We start from the raw sequence: 21,827 nt of genomic DNA on the forward strand, positions 1-21,827 counted from the left end.
TTAGGCTTGAGAATTTTATCTACTGCTTGGGCCCGAAGGGGCTGCGTGAATTTAATGAATCAAAATGTAGCTTGAATGACTCAGTGAATCAACTTATAGGTTGAAGAAGTATAACAACTAGTTAAGGAAGTGATCTGTAATTGTATTCTTAAAGGATTGAAGACAATAAGTCTTTAACTTGTATTTTAGAATCATAAAACCATAGAATAGCCCAGGTTGGACAGGACCTCAAAGATCATGTGGTCCTACCTTTCGTGGGAAATGGAGCCTAGATGAGATGATTTAGCACCCTGTCCTGTCATGTCTTCAAAACCTCCAGTGATGGGGACTCCACCACATCCCTTGGGAAGTTGTTCCAGTGATTGACTGTTCTTACTCTAAAAAATTTATTTCTTATGTTTAGATGAAACCTCTCCCAGTTCAACTTGTACCCATTGCCTGTTGTCTTTTCCGTGTGGTTCCTTGTGAAGAGAGAGCCTTCATCCTCATTGTAGCTGCCAGAATGCTGTTATGAAATTCCACCTAAGCCATCTCTTCTCCAGGAAGAAGAGACCTAGCTCCTTCAGTCTTTCCTTATAGGGCAGATTCTCCAGCCCTTTGACCGTCATCTCCTTTGGACCCTGTCCAGTCTGTCTGTCTCTTTCTTGAATTGAGGAGACCAGAACCGGACACAGTACTCCAGGTGTGGCCTGACAAGCACTGAGTAGAGTGGGATGATCACATCTCTGTCTCTGTAGTAATGCTCCTGTGAATGCAGCGGCACACTACTGACTTGTGTTCAGCTTGTCCACCAGGTCACTTTCAGCAAGGCTGCTCCCCAGCCATAATGATCCCAGCCTGTACTGGGCTCTATAGTTATTTCATCCCAGGTGCAAGACCTTGCCCTTCCCTTGAACTTCATATAGTTCTTGCTTGCCCTCTCCTCCAGCCTGTCCAGGCCTCTCCCTCTAAGGTGGCTCTTCTTTCTGATGTGTCCAGCTCAGCAAACTTGGTGAGGGTGCTTTTGATCCCATCATCCAGATCTCTTATGAAGATGTTGAACAGCGTGGGGCACAGCATCGGTTCTTGGTGGACCCCACTTGTGACAGGCTGCCAGATGGAGTAAAAACCATTTTGATGATCACCCTCTGAGCACGACCTGTGAGCCAGTTCGCTACCCATCCTGCGTATCATCCACCCAGCCTGTGTCTTCCCACTTTGTCCAGGAGAAGGCTGTGGGAAACAGTACCCAATGCTTCACGGAAGCCCACTAAACAACATCCAGGGCTCTCCCAGTGTGGACAGAAAGTGCTGCCTTCTTGTAGAAGGTGACCAGGTCAGTCAGGTGTGACTTGTCTTTGGTAAATCCATGCTTCCCAATCACCTGCTTCATTTGTCTTGTAATACTTTTTAAAAGAGGACTTGTTCGATTGCTTTCCCAGGGATTGAAGTAAATATATCACTTCTTGCTCCTTGAAACTGAATTTTTTTTTAAGTTTGGAAGCTCAAAAGAGCTTTTGTTTTACTGGATGCAGTTAACTAAGTCTCAGTTACTTTATTAGATCTTGTATTTTTAAAATACTGCTTATCCAAGGCTCACAATGGTGAGGAACTATATTTAAATGTAACTGAGATTCTAGCACTTATTTTAAAGTGTGTGTACACTCTTTTGTGTGTAGGTACTGACACTTAGGGGACCTCTCTCAGGGGAGTGCTCTGCATATTTCTGAGGGGAAAATATCTTTTTAACCTTGTAGCACGTTGATGTTTCCTCTCAAGTTAACAGATTGTTTAAATCACAGGAACATGTATCAAACTGATTTGCCAATCACTCGCCGTGTTCAGCCATTTCCCGCAGGTGGCTGGGTGTCTTGTGTTTGCTATGATGATGGAAGACCTCAGAGCTTCTCCCCTGTTCCCCTGTCCCAGGGAAAGCTCGACTGGAAGTAATCTGGGTTTAGGCTGATTTCCCCCAGGTAGTAAATTAGATACTTTGGCTCTGGGGTATTTTTTGAGGATGCTGTTTAGTCCATTGCAAGTACTTATGCGAATATAGCAGATTAATTTATGGAGAAGGCAGGAAGGATATTTTTCTGTGCTCAGATCATGACCTTCTTTAGTGTATTCTCAAATGGAGAACTTGGAAATATGAGAGGACTCTCCTCAAAGGGTGAAGCCAGGTCTGACTTCAGTGGCTGCCTTGTGACCCATAGCAGGGGAGCAGGCAGCTGCTGTTGGTGGTGTGTTGTGTGTCAGCTAGTGCATGTGCTGTAACAGCCTGTTACAGGAGGATACTCTGTTGCTGTCCTGGAAGACCAACAGTCAGGAACTAAACAGCTTTGTCCTGCAGTTCTTCATCCCAGGAGTCTGATGTTTCTTATCAGGAAACTTTTTATCTGTGCCCTTGATTCCTTTTCTTGGGCTCTGAAGATCAATCTGCTATCCTGAGTGAATTCCTTCAGGTTTTTTCTCTTGTCTTTTTGGCATAGATCACATCGCCCCCCTTTTTTTTGTTGCCAGGGACTTTGTGGTTTTTGGTTTTTTTTCAATCAAGTAACTCTGAGACACGACAAAATGAAAACAGTGTGACTAAAATAGCCTTAAGTGAAACTCCCTTCAGAGCTTTAACCCAAAAAAGCTGGGAAAAAAATGTGTACCTTGATTCTTGGGAGGAGGTAAAGATTAAATCTTTCCCAAAGGCAGCAATCCTGGAGCAGAGAGAGATGCTCCCTTTCTCCCGCATAGTCCCCCTCTGCTCAGCATCATCTTTGTCCCTCTGCCCAGAAAGAAGGTTCTTTATAGGGTGGTTTTCAACATCCAGCATTAAGTAATAAACCGTATGGTCACCTTTTCTGAGAGAGGAAATGCTTTGGACAATTACTCTTTACCCTTTTTAGGCTTCGTAAAGTTTTCTTAAAAACAGTTGTTGATACAACTTTTCATATAGCAAAAGGGTTCCAGTAGCCTTCTCTTCTTAAAACATCCCCTATCCCCTTTTCTAACCAGGCTTTAAAACTAATACAGGAATTATACTACTACTACTACTACTATCATCATCATCATCATCAATATCCTTACCCAGATCTCAAATATGAGATGATCTAATGTTTTCTTTGGCTAGAAAATACTATAGCAGGCTGAAGGAAAGGAATAGGTACTCTCATCCAGTCAAAAGTTGGTTTTGAAATAGTTGTGGACCTCCATTATGAACTTACTGAATGGAGGCAGTGATGTGCTTGCACAGCTGTTCTCCTGTATTTTTGCCTTGTAATTTATGGCTTTAAATCTGAACGTCATTTCAATGGAAAATGGCATTCTGACACCCAGCTCAGTGATTTCGTGTTAGACCAATGGTGTTAGTACTAAACATCTTACTGTAAAAACTCGCTGTCAGTATTAGTGGACCTGGGTAAGTCTCCCGTAAGCTTAAATCCAGCTTGTCCATGAGCTCAGCCTCTGTGTAGCTGGCTGGTGTGGTGAGCAGTCCCATTCTTCCTCACAGCTTGTGTACGCATTTGGGGGCTGTAATTGTTGTTAGCCTTCCTGTTAAGGTACTTCGTGTTCCTTGTCTCTGGAATTGCATTTCATTTCTCCCAGTAAACTTTGTGGTGAAATGATTGCTATCTCTTGGGGGAAGGGACAGGAATTGTTCTGTCCTATAGATGATGTTAAAAGGCTTTATCTCTTGAACAATAGAAAGGCTTGAACTAAAAATGACAGACCCTGTCAGCTGTAAAGCCATCACATCCTTTCAATTTTTCCGGTGCTAATAAAATACTCTATTTATTGCTGCAGTACTTGCTAGTACTGCCTTTTCACCCACAGCTGTCCTGTCAGTAGTCCAGCAATCTGCTGCAAAAATTAGCTTTTGTCTTACTAGTGCATTAATTAATCATAGTGTTCAGTTCAATGCCATGAAAGAAAAGTAGTGTTTATCCCAAATTCAAGACCTTTTTTTATAGTACTGACTTATGCTCTAGTGCCATGATTTAGAGTCTGTTGTATCAGCAGTACACGCAGTACAGTGGTATGTTTTGGTTTATGAGCGTGTTGATAATTGTGGTCAACACAACAGATCGTCTTGTGGACATTTTTTTGTAAGAAGAAATGTCTTCTTGCAGTTCAGACAGGGCACTGGGCTAGTCTGAAACTTAAAACTCTTTTTGTCAGCATAATGGCATCTGTGCAAAGCTTTTGATAATGTAAATGCCATCGAGCAATGTGTATGGTAGGGCTTCAGGATGAGACTTTGGCTTGGACTTCTGGCCTCTTCCATGCTATAGTCTTACTGTGCTGCTTACAGTGGTGAATAAATTTATCTAAAAGATGTCTATCTCTGTATATTAAAATAATCTTTTTTTGTTCCCTGTCTCTCGTTCCAGATGAAGCTGCCAGTGTTATTCAGTTTGGTAAATCAGCCAAGCGGTCACCTGAGTCAACTCAAATTGGGCAGTACGGGAACGGCTTGAAATCGTAGGTATAACAAAAGCCAGCCTCCTGAGGTTACAGGGGTTAGAGTTGAGATAGTAAATGTATTTTTGGCTTGGAGGTGTGTATCTTTTTTTTTCAGGGGAAAAAAAAAGGCAGATGAAATCTAAATAAAGACACCTTGGTTTGGTAGACAGGAGCTTTATGAACATCTGCTGTAGTTATTCAGTGGCAGGGAAGTCTGTCCAAAGCTGACAACAGTGTTTTGCCATTATGTTTGCATGATGCAGAGGATACAGGTCAGAGCAGGGAACAAAACCTTAATATGCCTGTGGCAGGCAGATAGTAAAATTGGAACAAAATAGCGCTGCAGCCTCTCACTAGGAAAGTTGTCTGGTGCAAGTCAGATGGACTTAAACCCTTTCTTTTTTTCTTAAATCAAACAAATGCATGGAGAAGAGGAATGATGGAAAAAATTAGAGGAGTGGGATTAAGTGGCAGAGGAACAGAGGCGGGAAGGAAATCTTAGTGTTTGGAGGGGATTTGCTAGGAAAGAGAAGGATGTTTGCTGTGGTGAACTGATGTCTTTGGGAAGGTTAGAGAGCTTTTATGGCTTACTCTGATCAGCTGTACTGCTTTATGCTGTTCCCTGTGCCTTGATTATTTATATGCATCCTACTGGGGAAATCTGTGGCACTATATAAGCTAGGGGAAAAGGAAAGGGATATAAGGGATCTTGGATTACTGTTGATCCAGCTGCAGTGCAGGACAGATCCCAGATCCTGCCTGCGCACTTCCAGGACAGAGCTGTCCTGTTCTTAACCTTGAGCAAGAGGCATACTACATCACAGCTGAAGAATGCAGACTGAAGCCTAAACATTTGAAAGGTATCACATTGAGCTTTGATATCACATTAAGCCAACCTAAAGAGAACTGAACTGACAGAACACTAATCCTCCTTTTGATGCAATGTTAATTTTTCTCTGTTAAGGTTTTTTTGACAAGTTGAGTAACGGTAAAACAGAAGATGGGGAAGGCACTATTGGGGATAGGAGAGTGGGGAGGAAGATGAGACAGTCCCTTTTCCTGACAACTAGTTGCTAAGTGCATTAGCTGAAGTGTCAGTGTCTTTCACGTTATACGTTAGGAAATAGCTTGTCTGTCTCCCGGAAACTTGTCTGCTGCTATTCATTCTGTGTACATCAAAATGAAATGTGCATTTGCTTTCTCACTGACATTTCTGCTCATATATTTGAAGGTTATTGTCACATCTCACCTTAGTAATCTTTTTCAGATTTTTAAAAAACGTGGGTTTTTTCAATTTTCTACATAGTTAAAGGTTTTTTTGACTTTCTACATAAACTTTCTACATAGTATAAGCCTGGAAAGCCACGCTGTACTTCTGCACCTTTTAATTGTGACTAGTGTTAAATGTTTTGAAACGTTATGAAAATGCCCAGATAGAGATGCCTTTTGAAAGGAATGAGATGTTTAGAGATAAATGGTAGTTGCTGTTTAAGCCCCACTTCTGCCTTACCTGTTTTTGGCATCCCATAATTGAACATAATGGGAAGAAACTCAGTAATGTGGTCTGCTTTCTAGACAGTGTTGTGCATCAAGTGTAACATGCAGCTTGAAATCTGTCTTCAGGGGTTCCATGCGGATCGGGAAGGATTTTATCCTGTTCACAAAGAAAGACAACACCATGACTTGCCTCCTTTTGTCACGGACATTCCATGAGGAGGAAGGCATTGATGAGGTTTGCATGTACTTTCTTGTAATGAACTAATATGGTGAATGCTGTCTCTTCTGAACTTGCCCAGCTCTCACAGAAGAGTCTGTGTCAGTGTTGGTTGCCTCTGGTTGGATCAGTGTGTGGTTTTCTCTTGGTGATACACTTGTAGGGGTTCTGCAAGGTCATCAAAGGTTTTCTTCCTTTTGGTTTTAATTCTCTTTGAGAGGTCTCTCCAAACTACAGCAAGTTTGAAGAGCTTGTTTCAATCACTTAAAATTGCTTATGTTCAGTTCAGGATATGCCCAGACTTCTCGCATTTTCCTTTTCCCACAAAATTTTAAGTTTGAGATGCATTTAAATTTATTGTGCTCATTCGATTTTCTGTAGAGAATTAAAGGTATGATTGAAGTTGCTACCTGCAGCTCTTAAATTCCAGACATGCCTCTTCTTTTGGATCTCTTTTTTGTTTTGTTTTTAATAAAATATCAGTGTGGTTCTACCTATTGAAAACTTGTATATCTTAATAGATAATTCAGGCATTGTTCTGTATCCAGACTCTTAATATGGGAGCATTTTTGTGCTCAAGCACAAGAATTTTCCAGGCAAGGCTGTTAACAAAAAGTTTTAAATTTGCACAGGGATAGTATCTAAGAAAGTATTTTCCATTGTGATAGTGGAGGGAGCTCTACAAAGAAGCTGTTAAGGGAGCAATGCTTGCTAGTGCCCAGCTGCTGGCTGAAGCAAGTTGGGAACAGTGATGTAGTTCCCACAGTGGCTCTGGGGCCAGAAATTTTGGCTTGACCTCAATTCTAAAGTGAGGATGGGATTCTCTATCCTTGATAAGTAATTGTAGTCTATAATTCTATGTGTTTTTATTCTAAATGACAGAAAACACCAATAACCTTGCTAGAGTCCTATAAAAATAATGAAGAGTGAGATCAGGATAAATATGAGGGAAGGATATTTGAGTTCAAGAGAGGAGTTAAGCACAGAGGTTGACATTTTTAAAGGAGGAAAATTTAGGTGGCTTTTTAGTATTATGGAAGTTGTTACAGGAGGAGGGGAAAAAGACATTGAGTGTGTGAGTAGCCAGTAAAATACAGGTTACTTCGGAGTGGTTCAGTCTTAAGAGTAGGTGTCGTAGGAAGGCAACTCAGAGACTGGCAAAGACAGATCCTCGAGCATTTGACAGATGTGCAAACCACTGAAAAGCTAGGAAGGGCTCTTGCAGTGACTTAGGGGGCTGTCAGAAGGGGTAAGTCGCTCAGCCGTGGTCTGCAGAAGTGGCTGACTGGAGTGGGTGAACCTGAGTCGCTCTTGGTACAATGCAATTTGCAGGTCATTGTTCCTCTGCCCACCTGGAACGCACGAAGCCGGGAGCCTGTGACTGACAACATGGAGAAGTTTGCTATTGAGACAGAGCTAATTTACAAGTATTCCCCTTTCAAATCAGAACAGGAAGTGATGGAGCAGTTTAATAAGATCCGTGGTGAGAAAGGTATGTATGGACGGTGCTGGTCATGGACAAGGTGTTTGGGGTTTGGCTGGGATTCACCTGATCAACTTGTTACTTGCTCAGGCACCCTGGTGATCATCTTTAACCTCAAACTAATGGATAATGGAGAGCCAGAGCTGGATGTGACTTCTGACCCCCGAGACATTCAGATGGCAGAAACGCCCCCAGAGGGAACGTAAGTGTGACGGATGTTATAGGCCCCTGGGCTCTGATCAAATTATGTGTAGGGTTTGGCTATATACTGCATGCACGTGTTTTTTTTTAAAGCTTCTTCCTATGGTGAATCGGAGAAATTAGATCTTTAGTTTGTTCTTTAGCAGTTTGGAGTTCCTGCATGTAAATGGCCCGCAGGCTTTTTATGGTTGGGTGTTTGGTGTGAATGCCTGCATTGGCTTGTCTCAGATTAGTCAAAGCAGCAAACTCGATGCCCTTCTTTAGGCATTAAAACAAAGGAACCCTAAGATATAGGTTTCATTTTCTACACTCATCAAAAATGTTCTCATCAGAATGATGGCTGGTTGTGAGTCTGTGCTGCTCTCAAACTGGTGTTCATTTTTGTGATTAAATGAACCCTGGCAAAATGCGAGGCACTGCACAGGTCAGCCTCCACCAGCGAATGGTACAGGTGAGTACAGGTAGGGCATATCACCACATCTTTCTGGGAGCAGGGGCAGCTCCTGGACTTCCCTGCAGAGGAGGAAGAAGGTATGTGCTCAAAGGACAGCTGGAGGAGCAGAGGGCCCTGTTCAGGGAGAGCTAACTGCTGAATTGTTCGCTTGTAGCCTGAAAAGGAAAAACTGAGTTGAACTGAGCCAAATGCTTGATTAGATCCCAGAGCTCCATGGGCACACCTAGCAAGCTTTTCCTTTTTTATGCGATTACAAGCTGCTTCTCTGAAGTGCTTGAATTTCCCCTAGAAATACAGTTTCAAAGGCTGTAAACCTAGGTATTTCTGTATGTATTAGCTTGATGTTATTGAGTACAGAGGTGCAGCAAACTCCCTGGGGGCTTCCAGGGATCTAATATGCTTCTCAGTTTCTTTAAAGCCTGCTGGTGAGCTTTCATGATTACCACTGATCACTGGAAGTAGCTTCTTCCTCCTGACCTCATGATACCATTTCTGTGTGTGATCAGTGCAGTTTCTGCTGGGAGCATACTCCTGACTGACTGAAGGGTAAGAGAAAGCACTAGCAAGTGAGGCACGCGTTTAGTGTTAAATGGTCCAGTTTATAGGTTTGACCTTTATTATCCAGCCGTATTCAAAACATCTTTTTCAGGCTACAGTAATACATGCATCAGTGTTTTGTAACAGTATTTAAAATGTACAGCTCAATAGAAAAATCTCTGTAGAAGACATAGGTAGAAAAAACCTAAAAGAAATGCTTCACTTAATGTAGCTGCATGGTAATTAAAATAGAAAGGATTTTCTTTTACCTAGCTTTTTTGATGAAGGTTGTCTCTTTGGCACGTTTTGAAGTAGATGGCTATGATCTGAGATGGTAACAGTTACAGTTGCATGAGGTTTGAATCCTGCCATAGGTGCTTAGAATACAAGGGAATGCTGAACAAACTGCTCAGACTCTTTAAGCATCCCTCTCTTGCAGAAAGCCCGAGCGCCGCTCCTTCCGTGCCTATGCTGCTGTGCTTTATATTGATCCCAGAATGAGGATCTTCATAAATGGGCACAAAGTACAAACCAAACGACTTTCATGCTGCCTATACAAGCCAAGGTAAGTGTTCGACCCAAAGTCTGCAGATGTGTAGAACCTTTGGGAGTTTCCTTACAGAAAAGGTTTAGCATTTTCCTCTCCAGGAATATCCTGCATAATTCCATGTTAAAGCCACAGAAACAGATTGTAAGAGAATGGGCTGTGGTATTGACATAATGGAAAAAGAGGTAGATAGTGGAAAATCTGATGCTTTTGAAGATCACATGAGTAATTTGTGCATTCAGAGCAAACAAAGAAATTAATATCCTGGTTGTTCAAAATGCCACATCCATACAAAACTGTTGGGTAACTGTTGTTTTTTTTCAAGTAGGACAAGGAAATACATATGGTGGGTGTTAGAATTATTACTGAAAAGAAACTAGACTGAGCACTTTGAAACTGTTGCTTTGAAAATTAACTTTTATATGTAGCTGATCTACATTTGAGTAGAGATTGGGAAATACCTTTCCCTATTTTCCTTTTGAATTCCCTTAAACAAAAAAAATTGATAGTGAGCTGAAGTGTGCTGCCAGTTGTTTAACAGGGACTGGAAAAAGTTATAAGGATGGGAGGGGAAAGGAAAACTTGTATTTAAGTCTGCTTGAGGCAGATAGTGTTATTCTGTCCTTGGTAGCATACAGGCTGCATTCTAGATACCTTAACATGATTTGTCTTAATAAAATAGTAGTAACTTTATGGAGTATTTGTGGACTGTTTTAATATAACATTTTGGATCGCAGTAGTATTTCAGTAGTATGTGCCCACTATCAACCCATCGGTTACTTTTACTGACCACCATCTGATGTCACACCACTGATTGCTGCCCTAAGAGCCTGGCCACTTTTCAACTTACAGTGTGGTTTGTCTGTCAAGCTCGTACTTCCTCAGCTTCTGAAGTGAAAATGTGTGAAATGGTGTCAGAAACTTGACCGGAGTCAGGGGATATTACGTACTTGTTGACCAAGCCAGTCATTGCATTGCAGAAGGCAGTTGGTAGGTACAGCTTGACTTGCTGCTGTAAATCCTGATTTGCTGGGTAGAGAATCTCTGAATTTCTGGCTGTTTTACTTAAATGTGAGTGCCATGTACTGCTTCCTCTTGTGCTGCAGTCCAACAAAAAGTACTACGGAGAGAAAGCAGAGGAGGAGGGCACAGGTTTTTATCTCATCAGAGACCAGCTTCTTGCGAGACTCAGACAGGATGTGATTGCCATGGGATGGTGCTAGCATTGTCATGAGAGTATAACATGGACCAGGTCACCTCAGGTGTGCATCTGCCTCAGTATCTTCTTTTTCAAGTGGTCAGTAGTCGATGCCTGGGGAGGGATATGAGAGTTTTGTTCTATACCATGGGACACTTTTCTGTTGAAAAGAGACTGTTTTTAGACAATTTAGACAGCAGCTCTTCTGGGTCCCTATCACCAATTCTGTATCCGCTTTTTATTGTTTTGGGGGAATATTTGTGGATGTAGAGGGGAAATGCAAATTGTAACTGCTCAGCAATGGTAATTCGTGACCAAGGAATGATCTGGCTTGACGGGCAAGAAGGCCCAACCACAGAATGGGTTACACTGGCAGATGAGATAAGAAATGCTGTGGTATTGTCTCATAACAATGGTGTAATGCCAAGTGCTCAGGGGCCAGTTGTGGTAAACAGAGCTGGTGCTGGGAGATGAACCCAGTAATGGGCTAATGTGCCCCATGCTGATGCTTGTGGGATCAGTGCTGGCACAGGTGTATCTAATAAATCTGCTTGTGCCACATCTTTGCAGACTACTTGTAGATCTGCTTATGGTGGTAGGCCAATAAAAATTCCCCAACACTGTAAAAACATTTACATTTAAAATCCCCACTCCTGCAGCAGAGTACTAAAGACTGTGCAAACAAGGCCTTCCTGTAGAGCATGGTGTAGATCTCCTTGGACTTGGGGCAATTACTGTAGCCTTACCAGGTCTTTTTGGAGAGTCCAGACTGCTTCCTTCTTGTACTGGGCTCCTGATGCAAGGTTTGGGCTCCAGAAGCTGCATGACCATTGGGACAGGCTGTCGAAGTCTTCACCACGCATTCTGAGAGCCAGCACAGCCCTTGGGGTGGGTGCCTACACTGTGCCCTGGACAAGTGGAAATTCAATCTTTTACCTTCAGGCACTTGAGCAGAGCTTAGTCTGCCCTGGATGGCTCTTTCCTAAGGGAAAACCAGTAAATCAGTCCATTCTGAGAGTGGAGTTACTCTGCTTTTACAGCTATAGGTGATTTTTTTTTTTTCTTTTTTCTCCCTGTACCTGTTGAAAAGGGTTGCTTATGCCCTGGATTTTCCCTTTAGAGTTGGAGCCAGAGCTCATGCATCCCCATTTAGCTACTGGGCTTTGAGTGCTGTGCAGGTTAATGCTACTCCCCTGCACTTGTACAGGGACTCTGATTTGTTATGGTGCACACAGGTGTACCACCGTTAAGGTGTTCCTTTAGAGGTCAGCTGATGTGGCAGCAATGCTCAGCTCTTTAACATAGCTGTTTTTTGCAGAGCCTCAGCAGCCTAGGCCAGGTAGCTGTTGAACTTTCCTGGTCCAGCAAAGGGATGGGTAACAGGCAATGAAGATTCACCTGTGTTACAGCCCAAGTAGATGGTGTGCTGCGTGTGGTGCATTCTTATGAGCTCTTTGCTAGTCTTTGGGGAAGCGTCATGGTGCCTGAGCCGAAACAGTGTTAATTTTATCCATATTCTCCAGACAAAGGCCAGTGAACTACTGTAAGGGAATGCCATTCCTCTGTCAGTATGGAGACACCTCTGCCCATCCATATTGTTGGTTTTATAAGAAAGTCTATTATAAACCAGCCTGGGCATGCAAAGGGCAGGTCATTACCTGATGGTGAACTGACAAATGACTCCTGATTGCAATCTTTTTACATACTTGTTGGAGAACATTGGGCCAAATTCTGTCTGAACTGATGTTTTCATGCCTTACGTTGGACATTGTAAGTACAGCCATCAGCTTGTCTCTCTGCTCTCTGGTCTGCCTTCAAGATCTGCTCAGGAGGATTGCCTTCAGGAAGTGGTAGCTGCCCTCCTACAGTAGGGCTGTAAGTCAGATTGCCTTCATCTCTGAAGGAAAAGCTTGTATAGTGCCTTGTCTGTGTTGGTGTTAGAGAACAAAAGATGGAAATCCATCATGGGCTTTAGGGTATTCAAGTGCCTTTACTGAAAATTGAGGTTTTGCAGCTGTTGCCCTGTTCCTCATCAGGAATAACAGCTTGTCTCCTGAGCATTGCACTTGTTTTCCTTTTGTCATCTGCCCTTTCTTGAGCAGAGGCTTCTCCATACCTCTCTGGGGCCTGTAATGTCCCAGTGGGAGGGGCAGGCTGGTTTTGTGCAGGTCCTTCACCAGTGTTTGCAGGTGTGATACCAGAGTACCAGCCTCCCTGGGAATGGCTTGTGTCCTCTGAAGGATTGCTTCCATCTGTCCCTTCCTGCAGTAACTGTTTGAGCTTGTTTAGCCGCACAGGCTGTGCAGATAGAAGTAGCCAGGCCATGTGCAAGGATGTCCCTTCGTGAGGGCACTCCAGGGTGGTCATAATGAGTATCTTGAAGCTGGGAGAGTGTGTTTTACTATCGCATCCTGCAGACTTCTTGTCTGTCTGACCTGTTTCCGTATGTCTTTGCTACATATGCTGTTCCAGACCACTTGAATAGGGGCTTTCCTGGCTGTGACTGAAGGCATTTAGTGTTGGAAAAGAAAGTGAAACAAGAAGGCGGGCACAGTGATGGCTCACAGTGCCTCTCTGGGACACCCTGCAATTCCTCGCGCTGCACCCAGTTGCAAAAAGGGTGCCTTCCATAAGGTCCCCTTCAGGTACTATCCTGCCTCACAAGCTGGGCTTGTTGAGATAATTCAGCCTCACCCTGCTTCTCTTCTTTTGCCTCAGGAAAGTCAGGCAGGATATGGATGAGGTAATTTAATTATGCCAACATGTTGAAAGCAGTCTAGTTTTCAGAAAGTGTTCTCTCTCTTGGCCCCAGGTAGCTTTAATTGCCCTTAAGTAGATTTGAGGAGGTGGCACCGCCAAAAACCTGGCTCTGCATCTCCTGACATGGCTATTGGGTGATTTCTGGAAGAGTTAGCACCTGCCTGCTTTTTCCCCAGTGAGAAGATCCATATGAATAGCAGAAAATGGGTTTACTAAATGCAGAAATATATTTAAGTGCACTGTCCTTGTGGTGTGAATTTTCTGGATTTGGGAACAAGGGATTTCTGTTGGTGAGACTATTTCTGACATCAGTATCAACCATGTGTGCTTGCCCACAGAAACATACCTGAATTATATTTTTCACCTGTGCAAAGTTGATTTCTCATGGATCCTGATAGATTATCTGCCATTTGGGGGGATCTTGTCTCTCATTGGATCTAAATGTGGTTCCTCCTACATTAGTGAGTTAGTCAATCAAGCCTTACATCCTTACGCATTTCCACCTTTCTGTAAAAACAGCATTTCTAGTGGTTTTTGCTTTGGCTAAATGCTGGAGAGGTTTATTTTTTTCTCATGAAAAGTTATTTGGGATGGGATTTTCTGCTCGATACCTCCAAAACCTTGTGTCTTAAGGCGGTTTGAGTTCCTGCAGGCTCTGATCATGCTTCTTGGTGTCATCTCCTGTTCCTGAATTACACGCCTCTGCACAGAGGTGATGCATACTCATGAGCTTCTGCCTCATGCATGCCTGCCTCTCACTCTGCAGTAGTCAGATTCTGATCTGCATTTGGCATGATATGATATAGGAAAGGTGAAACACTGCAACTCAAGCAGAATTTACAAGGTAGTGAGTCAGATATGTAGCACCCAGAAATGTCCTGAAACATAAGCCAACAGTGTACCCTGGCAGCCCAGAGGGCCAGCCGTGCCCTGGGGGGCACCGAGCCCTGCATCGCAGCCGGGCGAGGGAGGGGATTGTCCCCCTCTGCTCCACGCAGGGGCGACCTCACCTCCAGTGCTGGGTGCAGTTTTGGGCACCGCAGAACATTAGGGATACAAAGCTACTGGAGAGTGTCCAGAGGAGGGCCACGAAGTTGGTGAAGGGTTTAGAGGAGAAACCATATGAGGAGCAGCTAAAGTCACTTGGTTTGTTCAACCTGGAGCAGAGGAGGCCGAGGGCAGCCCTCGTGGCGCTCTGCAGCTCCCTTCCGAGGGGAGGAGGAGGGGCAGGGCTGGTCTCTGCTCTCTGGTGACCAATGCCAGGCCCCGAGGGAATGGCAGGGAGATGTGCCAGGGGAGGGTTAGGCTGGGCATTAGGAAAAGGTTCTTCCCCCAGAGGGTGGTGGAGCCCTGGAACAGGCTCCCCAGGGAGGCATCGCGGCACCAGCCTGGCGATATTCCAGAAGCACTTGGACAAGGCCCTCAGAGACACGGTGTGAATTTGGGGTGTCCTGTGCAGGGGCAGGAGCTGGGCTCGATGGTCCTTGTGGGTCCCTTCCAACTCAGGATATTGCATGATTCCATGATTCTGTGAAACTTTAGAGCTGAAACTTGAAGCTCCATTCAGAGAGTCGCTCTGCCATATAGAAGCTTTGAGCTAGCTCTGTGTGGAGATGGTCACTGTCACACTGCACCTGTGGACAGATGTTTGCAGGAGAAAGGAAGGGTTATTTATCTGTAATAGGAGGTTTTTGAGAAGCTTTCCATATATATTCATTCCTCCTTTCTGCTTCTGAAGAAGTTATTCCTCTAAACCTTGGGAATTTCCTTCAAGCATATGGACTTATTTCGCCCCCTCCAACTAATGGAGAACGGGGTATTGTGGTTGCAGCTACTACTAAAGCATCTCTAACTTAAAAAGTTTTTGTCTAACTGCATCCAAAAATGCCCACTTCCTGATACATAAACCTCCTTCTCCATTTATTGAATCTAGTGAGAAGAGTAGAGTAGTGTGTGGAGACCTTATTCTCTCATACAGTGATGAAATCTTGGTTTGACCTTACTGCTGAGTTTGCTGATTAATCAGTTTTGATCATCACAGGATGTACAAATATACTTCAAACCGTTTCAAGACCCGTGCAGAGCAAGAGGTGAAGAAAGCAGAGCACATGGCAAGGATAGGTGAGTCTTTGGGGTATGCATGCATCCTGATTTTGCTGTAGTGAAGGAAAGGACTGAAAGAGGCTGCCTTGCTGGTTATGACCTGAAATTGCTTGCTTCTGTAATAGTTATGGTTGCTCAGGAAATGAGTTGTTACAGTGACTACAGATGACCCAGACTTGCTTCTTCTGGGGAATATATGTACAGAATAACCCTTGGAGTCACAGCTGCCTGCCCTTGTTCCATCTGAAGCCTGGCTAAGCTGCCACCCTGTAACCCCACAGTTCTGCTCTTGCCTTTTGCGCATTAGCTTTTGGTTCTGTTCTCCTTCCTTCTGCTCCTTCCCTGTTGAGAGGCAGTTTGTCGTAGTTTAGCCTCAGTAAGCAGCTAAGCACCACACAGCTGCTCACTCACTCTCTCCCAGTGGGATGGGGGAGAGAATCAGAAGGGTAAAAGTGAGAAAACTTGTGGGCTGAGATAAAGGCAGTTTAATAGGTAAAGCAAAAGCTGCGCACGCAAGCAAAGAAAACGAGTTCATTCAGTGCTCCCCATGGGCAGGCAGGTGTTCAGCCACCTCCAGGAAAGCAGGTCTCCATCATGCCTAATGGTCACTTGGGAAGACAAACACCATAACTCCATTTGTTACCCCCTTCCTTCTTCTTCCCCCAGCTTTATGTGCTGAGTATGATGTTATATGGTGTGGGATATTCCTTTGGTCAGTTTGGGTCAGCTGTCCTGGCTGTGTCCCCTCCTGGCTTCTTGTGCACCTGGCAAAGCAGGGGAAGCTGAAAAAGTCCTTGACCAGTGTAAGCACTACTTAGCAACAATGAAAATACCTCTGCATTATCAACATTGTTCCCAGCACAAATCCAAAACATAGCCCCATGTAGGCTACTATGGAGAAAATTATCTCTGCTGAAACCTGGACAGTATCCACCCCTTATTCCATACCGTTTATGTCATACTCAGGTCCCATACTACCCAATACGACCTCATTAACCACCCCTGCCTCCCAGCCTTTGATATAATACACAGATATCATTCCCTTAGTCTATGGACCACGCCTGTAAAATGTCCACAAAATGACCCGAGTTCATTTAGTCCATGACTTTGGGCTCCATCTGTAACGGTGGTCACTCAGGACAGGAGATGTGGTGTTTTGCGTGGAGTTACTGGGCACCAAAGCCAGCCCAGGTTGGGTCACTGCTGCACTCACATGGCTTCTTGTAAGGCTTGTTCTCCACTGGTTCAGGTGGTTCCTGCTATAGTAATTCCTATAACATGCAACTCAAATCATGGGTTACAACAATTTAAAGGTACATCCATTACAGTCTCTACCCCTGGTCTCTTTGGACCAGGTTATAGGGTTTAACATTGCAGTGAACTCCTCAGCTTGCCCTTGCTCTGACTTGGACTTATCAACAGACTGCAGTCCTTTAGGGGAGTACCTGCTCCAAGTGGAGCCTTATGAGGCACAGTCTCTGCAGGGGTATACCCTGGAGCACTACTTAGCAACAACTAAACCATCTCCGCATTATCAATACCATTTTCAGCACAAATCCAAAACATAGCCCTTATAGACTACTATGAAGAAAATTAACGCTATGCCAGCCAAAATCAACACAGCCCTATAGCCAAAGCAGGTGTTCAGCACACACTTGCATTGCCTTCAAGAAGGTGCAAAGAGCATGATTTAGAGAGGCTTCTTTCTTGCAGCAGGCCATGAAGCCTTCTTGGTGTATAAAAGGTGAGCTTTAGTGTCTTGACGCTGAAGAATACTGCTATTTGGTGTCCCAGTGATAAGAACAGATACCATTTGCACAGAACCATAATCCCATTTTCATCATAAAGATAGCCCACTGCCTCTGGTGATAAAGTGGGTGCTGAGCAAAGGGCTTTGAACATGGTGCTGAAAACTTGTGGCAGACCTCAAGAGTGTTTTCTACAAGACTTGATCCCGTGAAGCCTCCAGGACTAAACATTCTTGTAGCATTAACCTCAGCTTCAGTGGCACAGATCTAATTTCTTTGATTCTAGGAAAATGAATTTAATCTGTAACAACCAAGTTCTCTTGTTCTGCTGTTGACAGAAAAGATTAATGTGTCATCATCTCCAACATACGTTTTCTTTTGAGAATGCACACCACTCTTAAGAGGGATCTTCACCAGGGAATGATTTAGAGTTTTCTCTTTGAAAACTAGGGGTGTGTTGTAAGAAATGGTGGGTCTTAATTGAGCTAACTGCAGTTCCAGTACACCATGGCTGCCTGCCAGGGATGTGTTGGAATCCAGCATACGGTAGAACTTTATGGAGGGATTTATGAGTCTCTGGAAGTAGCTTACGAGCTTGTTGAACCAAAACTTAAAACTGAAAAATAGCTGGTGGGGGGAGGGGGAAGACACATGGGCAGCTATGACTATTGGTGACATGGCTTTGGCATATCCAAAAAGAGCCACGGCTCAGGAGTGAAGACGTACATATATTTAAGATTAGGAAAAGCCACACTTTGTTACGTGGGAACTGACTTCCTGCCTCATGTGATAAGCTGTAGCAGGCAGACCATCCCTAAATGAGCAGATGGACCCAGGATAAAAGTACCATTCCTGGGCAAGATAGCTGGGAAAGACCGTCAGCTGCTTTCTGTGTATTTCTGAACCAAGATTGAATATTGCACCGAGGCATCTCAGTACTGCCATTGCCTAATCTCAAGAAATCCTCTTACAAAGTTTGAAAAGCAAACAAACAGAAAAGGTGAGGAGTTAAATGGGTGTCCAGAACTGGAAGTCATTAAGAGCTATGTTCTGCATTGGCTATTAGTCCAGAGTATTTTAGTGTGTCCAGTGATGTGCCTGGCAGTACCATGGGTGTGCCATGCCTGTTGTCCCCTGGGAGGACGTGAACATGGATTCTAGCTGCTGTATGCTTGTTGTCCTGCTTAGGGCATAGATTTTTTCCCATTAGGGCCTCAACCCTCAGACTCATAACTGAATTGATCCCTGTCAGCTATGCCTTCTCTGACGTCACTGCATTAGTGGAACAGGTTTGACCTGTGCCCTTATGGGTCACCACTGTGTTCTTCCCTCTAGACACAGTTGCATTTAGCCCACCAGCTTCTACTGTACAGGCTTTGATTTAAATGGACCAAGTGTTTTAACCAGTCTCCAAACTCCTGTGTTTTCATGTCTAGCCAAGCTGTCTCTTGATGATGAAGTCAGTCACACACTGCAGTTCTGCTGTGAACCTCAGAGTATGCTTCTGTGGGAGTTAGTGGAACAAAACTCAAATGTAACCTGCATAGAAAGGAGAGGTGATTTCTATTGTAATGGTCTAAGTAAGTTGACTGTGCCCACTTGCATTCCCATACCTGCACACACCAAACCCATGCATTTCCACAAGTAATGCTGACCATGGCACGGAGGACGGTGCAGACCAGTTATCAAACACTGGCTACAGCATCTGGATTCCTTCTGGCTGGCAATTGAGTGCTGCTTTTTGGAGAGGTGCTTGGTAATTTCTAGGAGCCAATTAACTATCTTGTCATCTTCTTGCTTACATTGTCTTCCGTAAGTCTTAGGCAAGATCATTCCTCCACTGTTGTGTTTCCTTGTTTTGGGTGTCTTACAGCTGTAGTTTGTCTCCTTGTTTGGAGAGCAGGGAGGGAGATGGCTCGTAGGGTGTGCTGCAACTGCGCTGCTGCCCTGCTATGGGGGAGCAGGCCTGCTGCTCACCTTGTTGTAAGCCCCGCCATCCCTCAGTGTGTACTGGTTGTGTGTTTTCAAATAGTGTCTGTGCCTGTCAGTACATGCCACTCTTTTAACTCCTGTTTTATTGTTTCTTCTAGTTACCTTGCATGCAAATATTTCCGTTCATACTTTATTTATACCAGTCTGTTTCTGTTAGTAAACTCTACAGTTCATGAAGGCTGCGGTGTTGCTGCATCCTCTTTCAGAAATTTCCGTGCTCGTCAGCGAGCACGGGGAGCGTTGTGACAAGGTCAGTGCTGCATCCACAGCACATGTGCCTAGTCAGGTGCTTGCAGGCGGCAGCTGCAGCTCCGACTTTCCCTGCCCAAGCAGGGCATCACTTGCCAGTCCATGTTTATCCCCATGGACCTTATAGCTTGTGGGATGGATGAAGGTTACTCACTCAACCAGTTCTTGCACAGCTGTGAGAACTGGCTTCCGACCTTGAAAGGGAACGTGAGAGGGTTGTAGCCAATGTGGTCTTGGATGGAGAACATGCAAGGTACATGGTGCTAATTTACCAAAGCACCTTGTGTCTCAATTTTAGGAAGGGATCTCCTCACTGAAAATTAAATTTATTGAATGAATCTTAAGCAATCCGAGGCTGATGTGAACCTATTGCCAGGCGCTCTTGTTGGTAGTCTGGAAGAGAAGCAAAAAGGGGAATTTATTCTCGGTGGTAAACTTTGTGCATGCAAAGATCAGGTGTAGTGGTAGGTTTTCAGAACAGTGTGTTCTGTTTTATGTGTAGCCCAGATTTGTCTTTTTCCAGGCAAAATTTAGCAATTATCAAAGACAAAAACATTTCTGAGAGTAGTCATTTTCCTTCATCTCTGCAAGAAGATTACCCCTTTGTAACTCCTTTTCAAGCCTGAATTCAGTCTTTGTTTTGTGAGAGCCTTTCTCTGCCTTCACGCTCCCGGGCAGAGCAGGCAGGGCCACTTGCACCCTTACTCTTTCCAGTTCCTCACTAACTTCCTCATGGATCCTTCTCTTAAACATGTTTTTACAGAGTGTAGCCCTGCTATTATGCCAGTGTTGACTGCGACCTCTGAGCAAGTTAAAGATGGCATGTTGGTGGTGCCCTCTCATATGTAAGGTTTTGTTTTTTACCTTTTTGTGTTACCTTTGTACCCTTGTACGTGTCAGTCCAGCAAAGGCTTTCTGGAAATTGGTCTCTTCAGGTGAATGCCTTATGATACGCTATCTATACCGAATGGTTGACATCATCCTTTTCCCTGTTTGTTTCAGCGGAGGAGAAGGCTCGTGAGGCAGAGAGTAAAGCCCGTGCCCTTGAGCTGCGCCTAGGAGGGGATCTCACAAGGGAGTCCAGGGTGAGCCTTGTGCTTCAGCAGCACATCACGTTTTAGGCACTGAGGGACGGTTCAGGGTGGTGGCTTTGAAGCAGTGCTGGCTGCAGTGTTCAGACAGCTCTGTGTTCTCATCACCACTGGACGTGCTTCAACATCTACATGTCGTTTCCAGCCCAAGTGGGAAGCGTGCTGACATTCCCTTGCACACAACCTCCAATATATTCAGAGTGGGGTGGCAACCCCCAGCCCCCAGGCGCTTTGTTTGATGTCAGCCTCTGCAGAAGAGGCCAAGGGAGTGTGAGGTATTTGGACAGAAGTAAAATTGGGTGCGTTTTGGCTGTTCCCTCTCCCTGCCGGTGCACCTGGCTCCTAAGCATTTGGGAGGGGCTAAATGTAAAGGTGTGCTGTTTGTCACCCTCCACTGTTTGTGAATTCTTTACATTTAAAATACTTCTGAAATCTTTGTGAACGGGTCAAAAATCATAGAAGTGAGTTAATTTCATTAATTTCACAGCAGCAGATTTACTGTGCGATGCCTGTTTGCAGGTGACACTACGTCAAGTCCAAAACTCTGCAATAACCATGCGCCGGGAGGCTGATGTCAAGAGGAGGATCAAGGATGCAAAGCAGCGGTGAGTGCAAGGTGGTTCAGAGCTCTGATTTTCCCAGGCTGTTCACTCCACGTACTTGGATGTCTCTCCTACTTTGCTTGTGTGGTGGAGGGAGCAGTTCAGCTCAAAGGTTAAATACCTTTGGACATCCAGTGTGCCCTGGCTGTTAAACCAAGGGGATTGAGTTTGCTATTCTGGTTGCTTCTGCTATTTCCCTCTTACTTGCTGAAAGACATCTTTGGATTTAGCTTGTTTTCTTTAGATGTTTACCTGGTCTTCATGTCAGCTTTTTTTCACTCTTTTGCTTTTTCTTCTGCAGGTAAGATTCAGAGAGATAAACAAATGTTAGTAAGTTACAGTGAAATGGCTTTTAGAGTTGTAGAGATGTTTTCTAAAAACTTACTGAGTTCCATTATAGTCAGTGCTGTGAAATCCCAAGACATTGTTCTAACTTAGCTCTGGTTGCAATTAACTTCGCTATCAATGTACTCACAGGAATATTTCACTCTTTGTATACTTTTCTTTTGCAAATTTGTCATATGCATTTCACAAATGAAGTCGTAACCAGAAGCAAATGCTCTTAAAACAAATGCTGAGTCTGAGAAAGTTTGGATTTGTATATATCAAGTCTCTGTTCCCACCTAGTTGTTTTGCATGCTAGTTTACATGGCTGCTTAGGTCAGAACTATCCCAGAGTTGTTGCCAGAGATAGATCTAATGCATCTAAGATGC

At 44.2% G+C, this 21,827-nt stretch overlaps 1 protein-coding gene across 4 annotated transcripts in view; it reads left to right on the plus strand.

The window, feature by feature from the left end:
• Positions 1-21,827, plus strand: part of MORC2 (MORC family CW-type zinc finger 2) — a 53,283-nt gene that overhangs the window by 12,164 nt on the left and 19,292 nt on the right. For 3 of the 4 annotated variants that reach the window (XM_064466704.1, XM_064466705.1, XM_064466706.1), the window contains 8 exons: positions 4,362-4,452; positions 6,058-6,166; positions 7,481-7,640; positions 7,722-7,833; positions 9,263-9,388; positions 15,370-15,449; positions 20,423-20,505; positions 21,031-21,116. In XM_064466704.1, coding sequence (XP_064322774.1) covers positions 4,362-4,452; positions 6,058-6,166; positions 7,481-7,640; positions 7,722-7,833; positions 9,263-9,388; positions 15,370-15,449; positions 20,423-20,505; positions 21,031-21,116 — 847 coding nt within the window. Of the gene's footprint in view, positions 1-4,358; positions 4,457-6,057; positions 6,167-7,480; positions 7,641-7,721; positions 7,834-9,262; positions 9,389-15,369; positions 15,450-20,422; positions 20,506-21,030; positions 21,117-21,827 lie in introns of those variants that run through there. The other variant, XM_064466707.1, reaches the window with a different exon arrangement.

This window comes from Phalacrocorax carbo, chromosome 15 (genome assembly GCF_963921805.1).
Source record: "Phalacrocorax carbo chromosome 15, bPhaCar2.1, whole genome shotgun sequence".
Taxonomy (NCBI): Eukaryota; Metazoa; Chordata; class Aves; order Suliformes; family Phalacrocoracidae; genus Phalacrocorax; species Phalacrocorax carbo.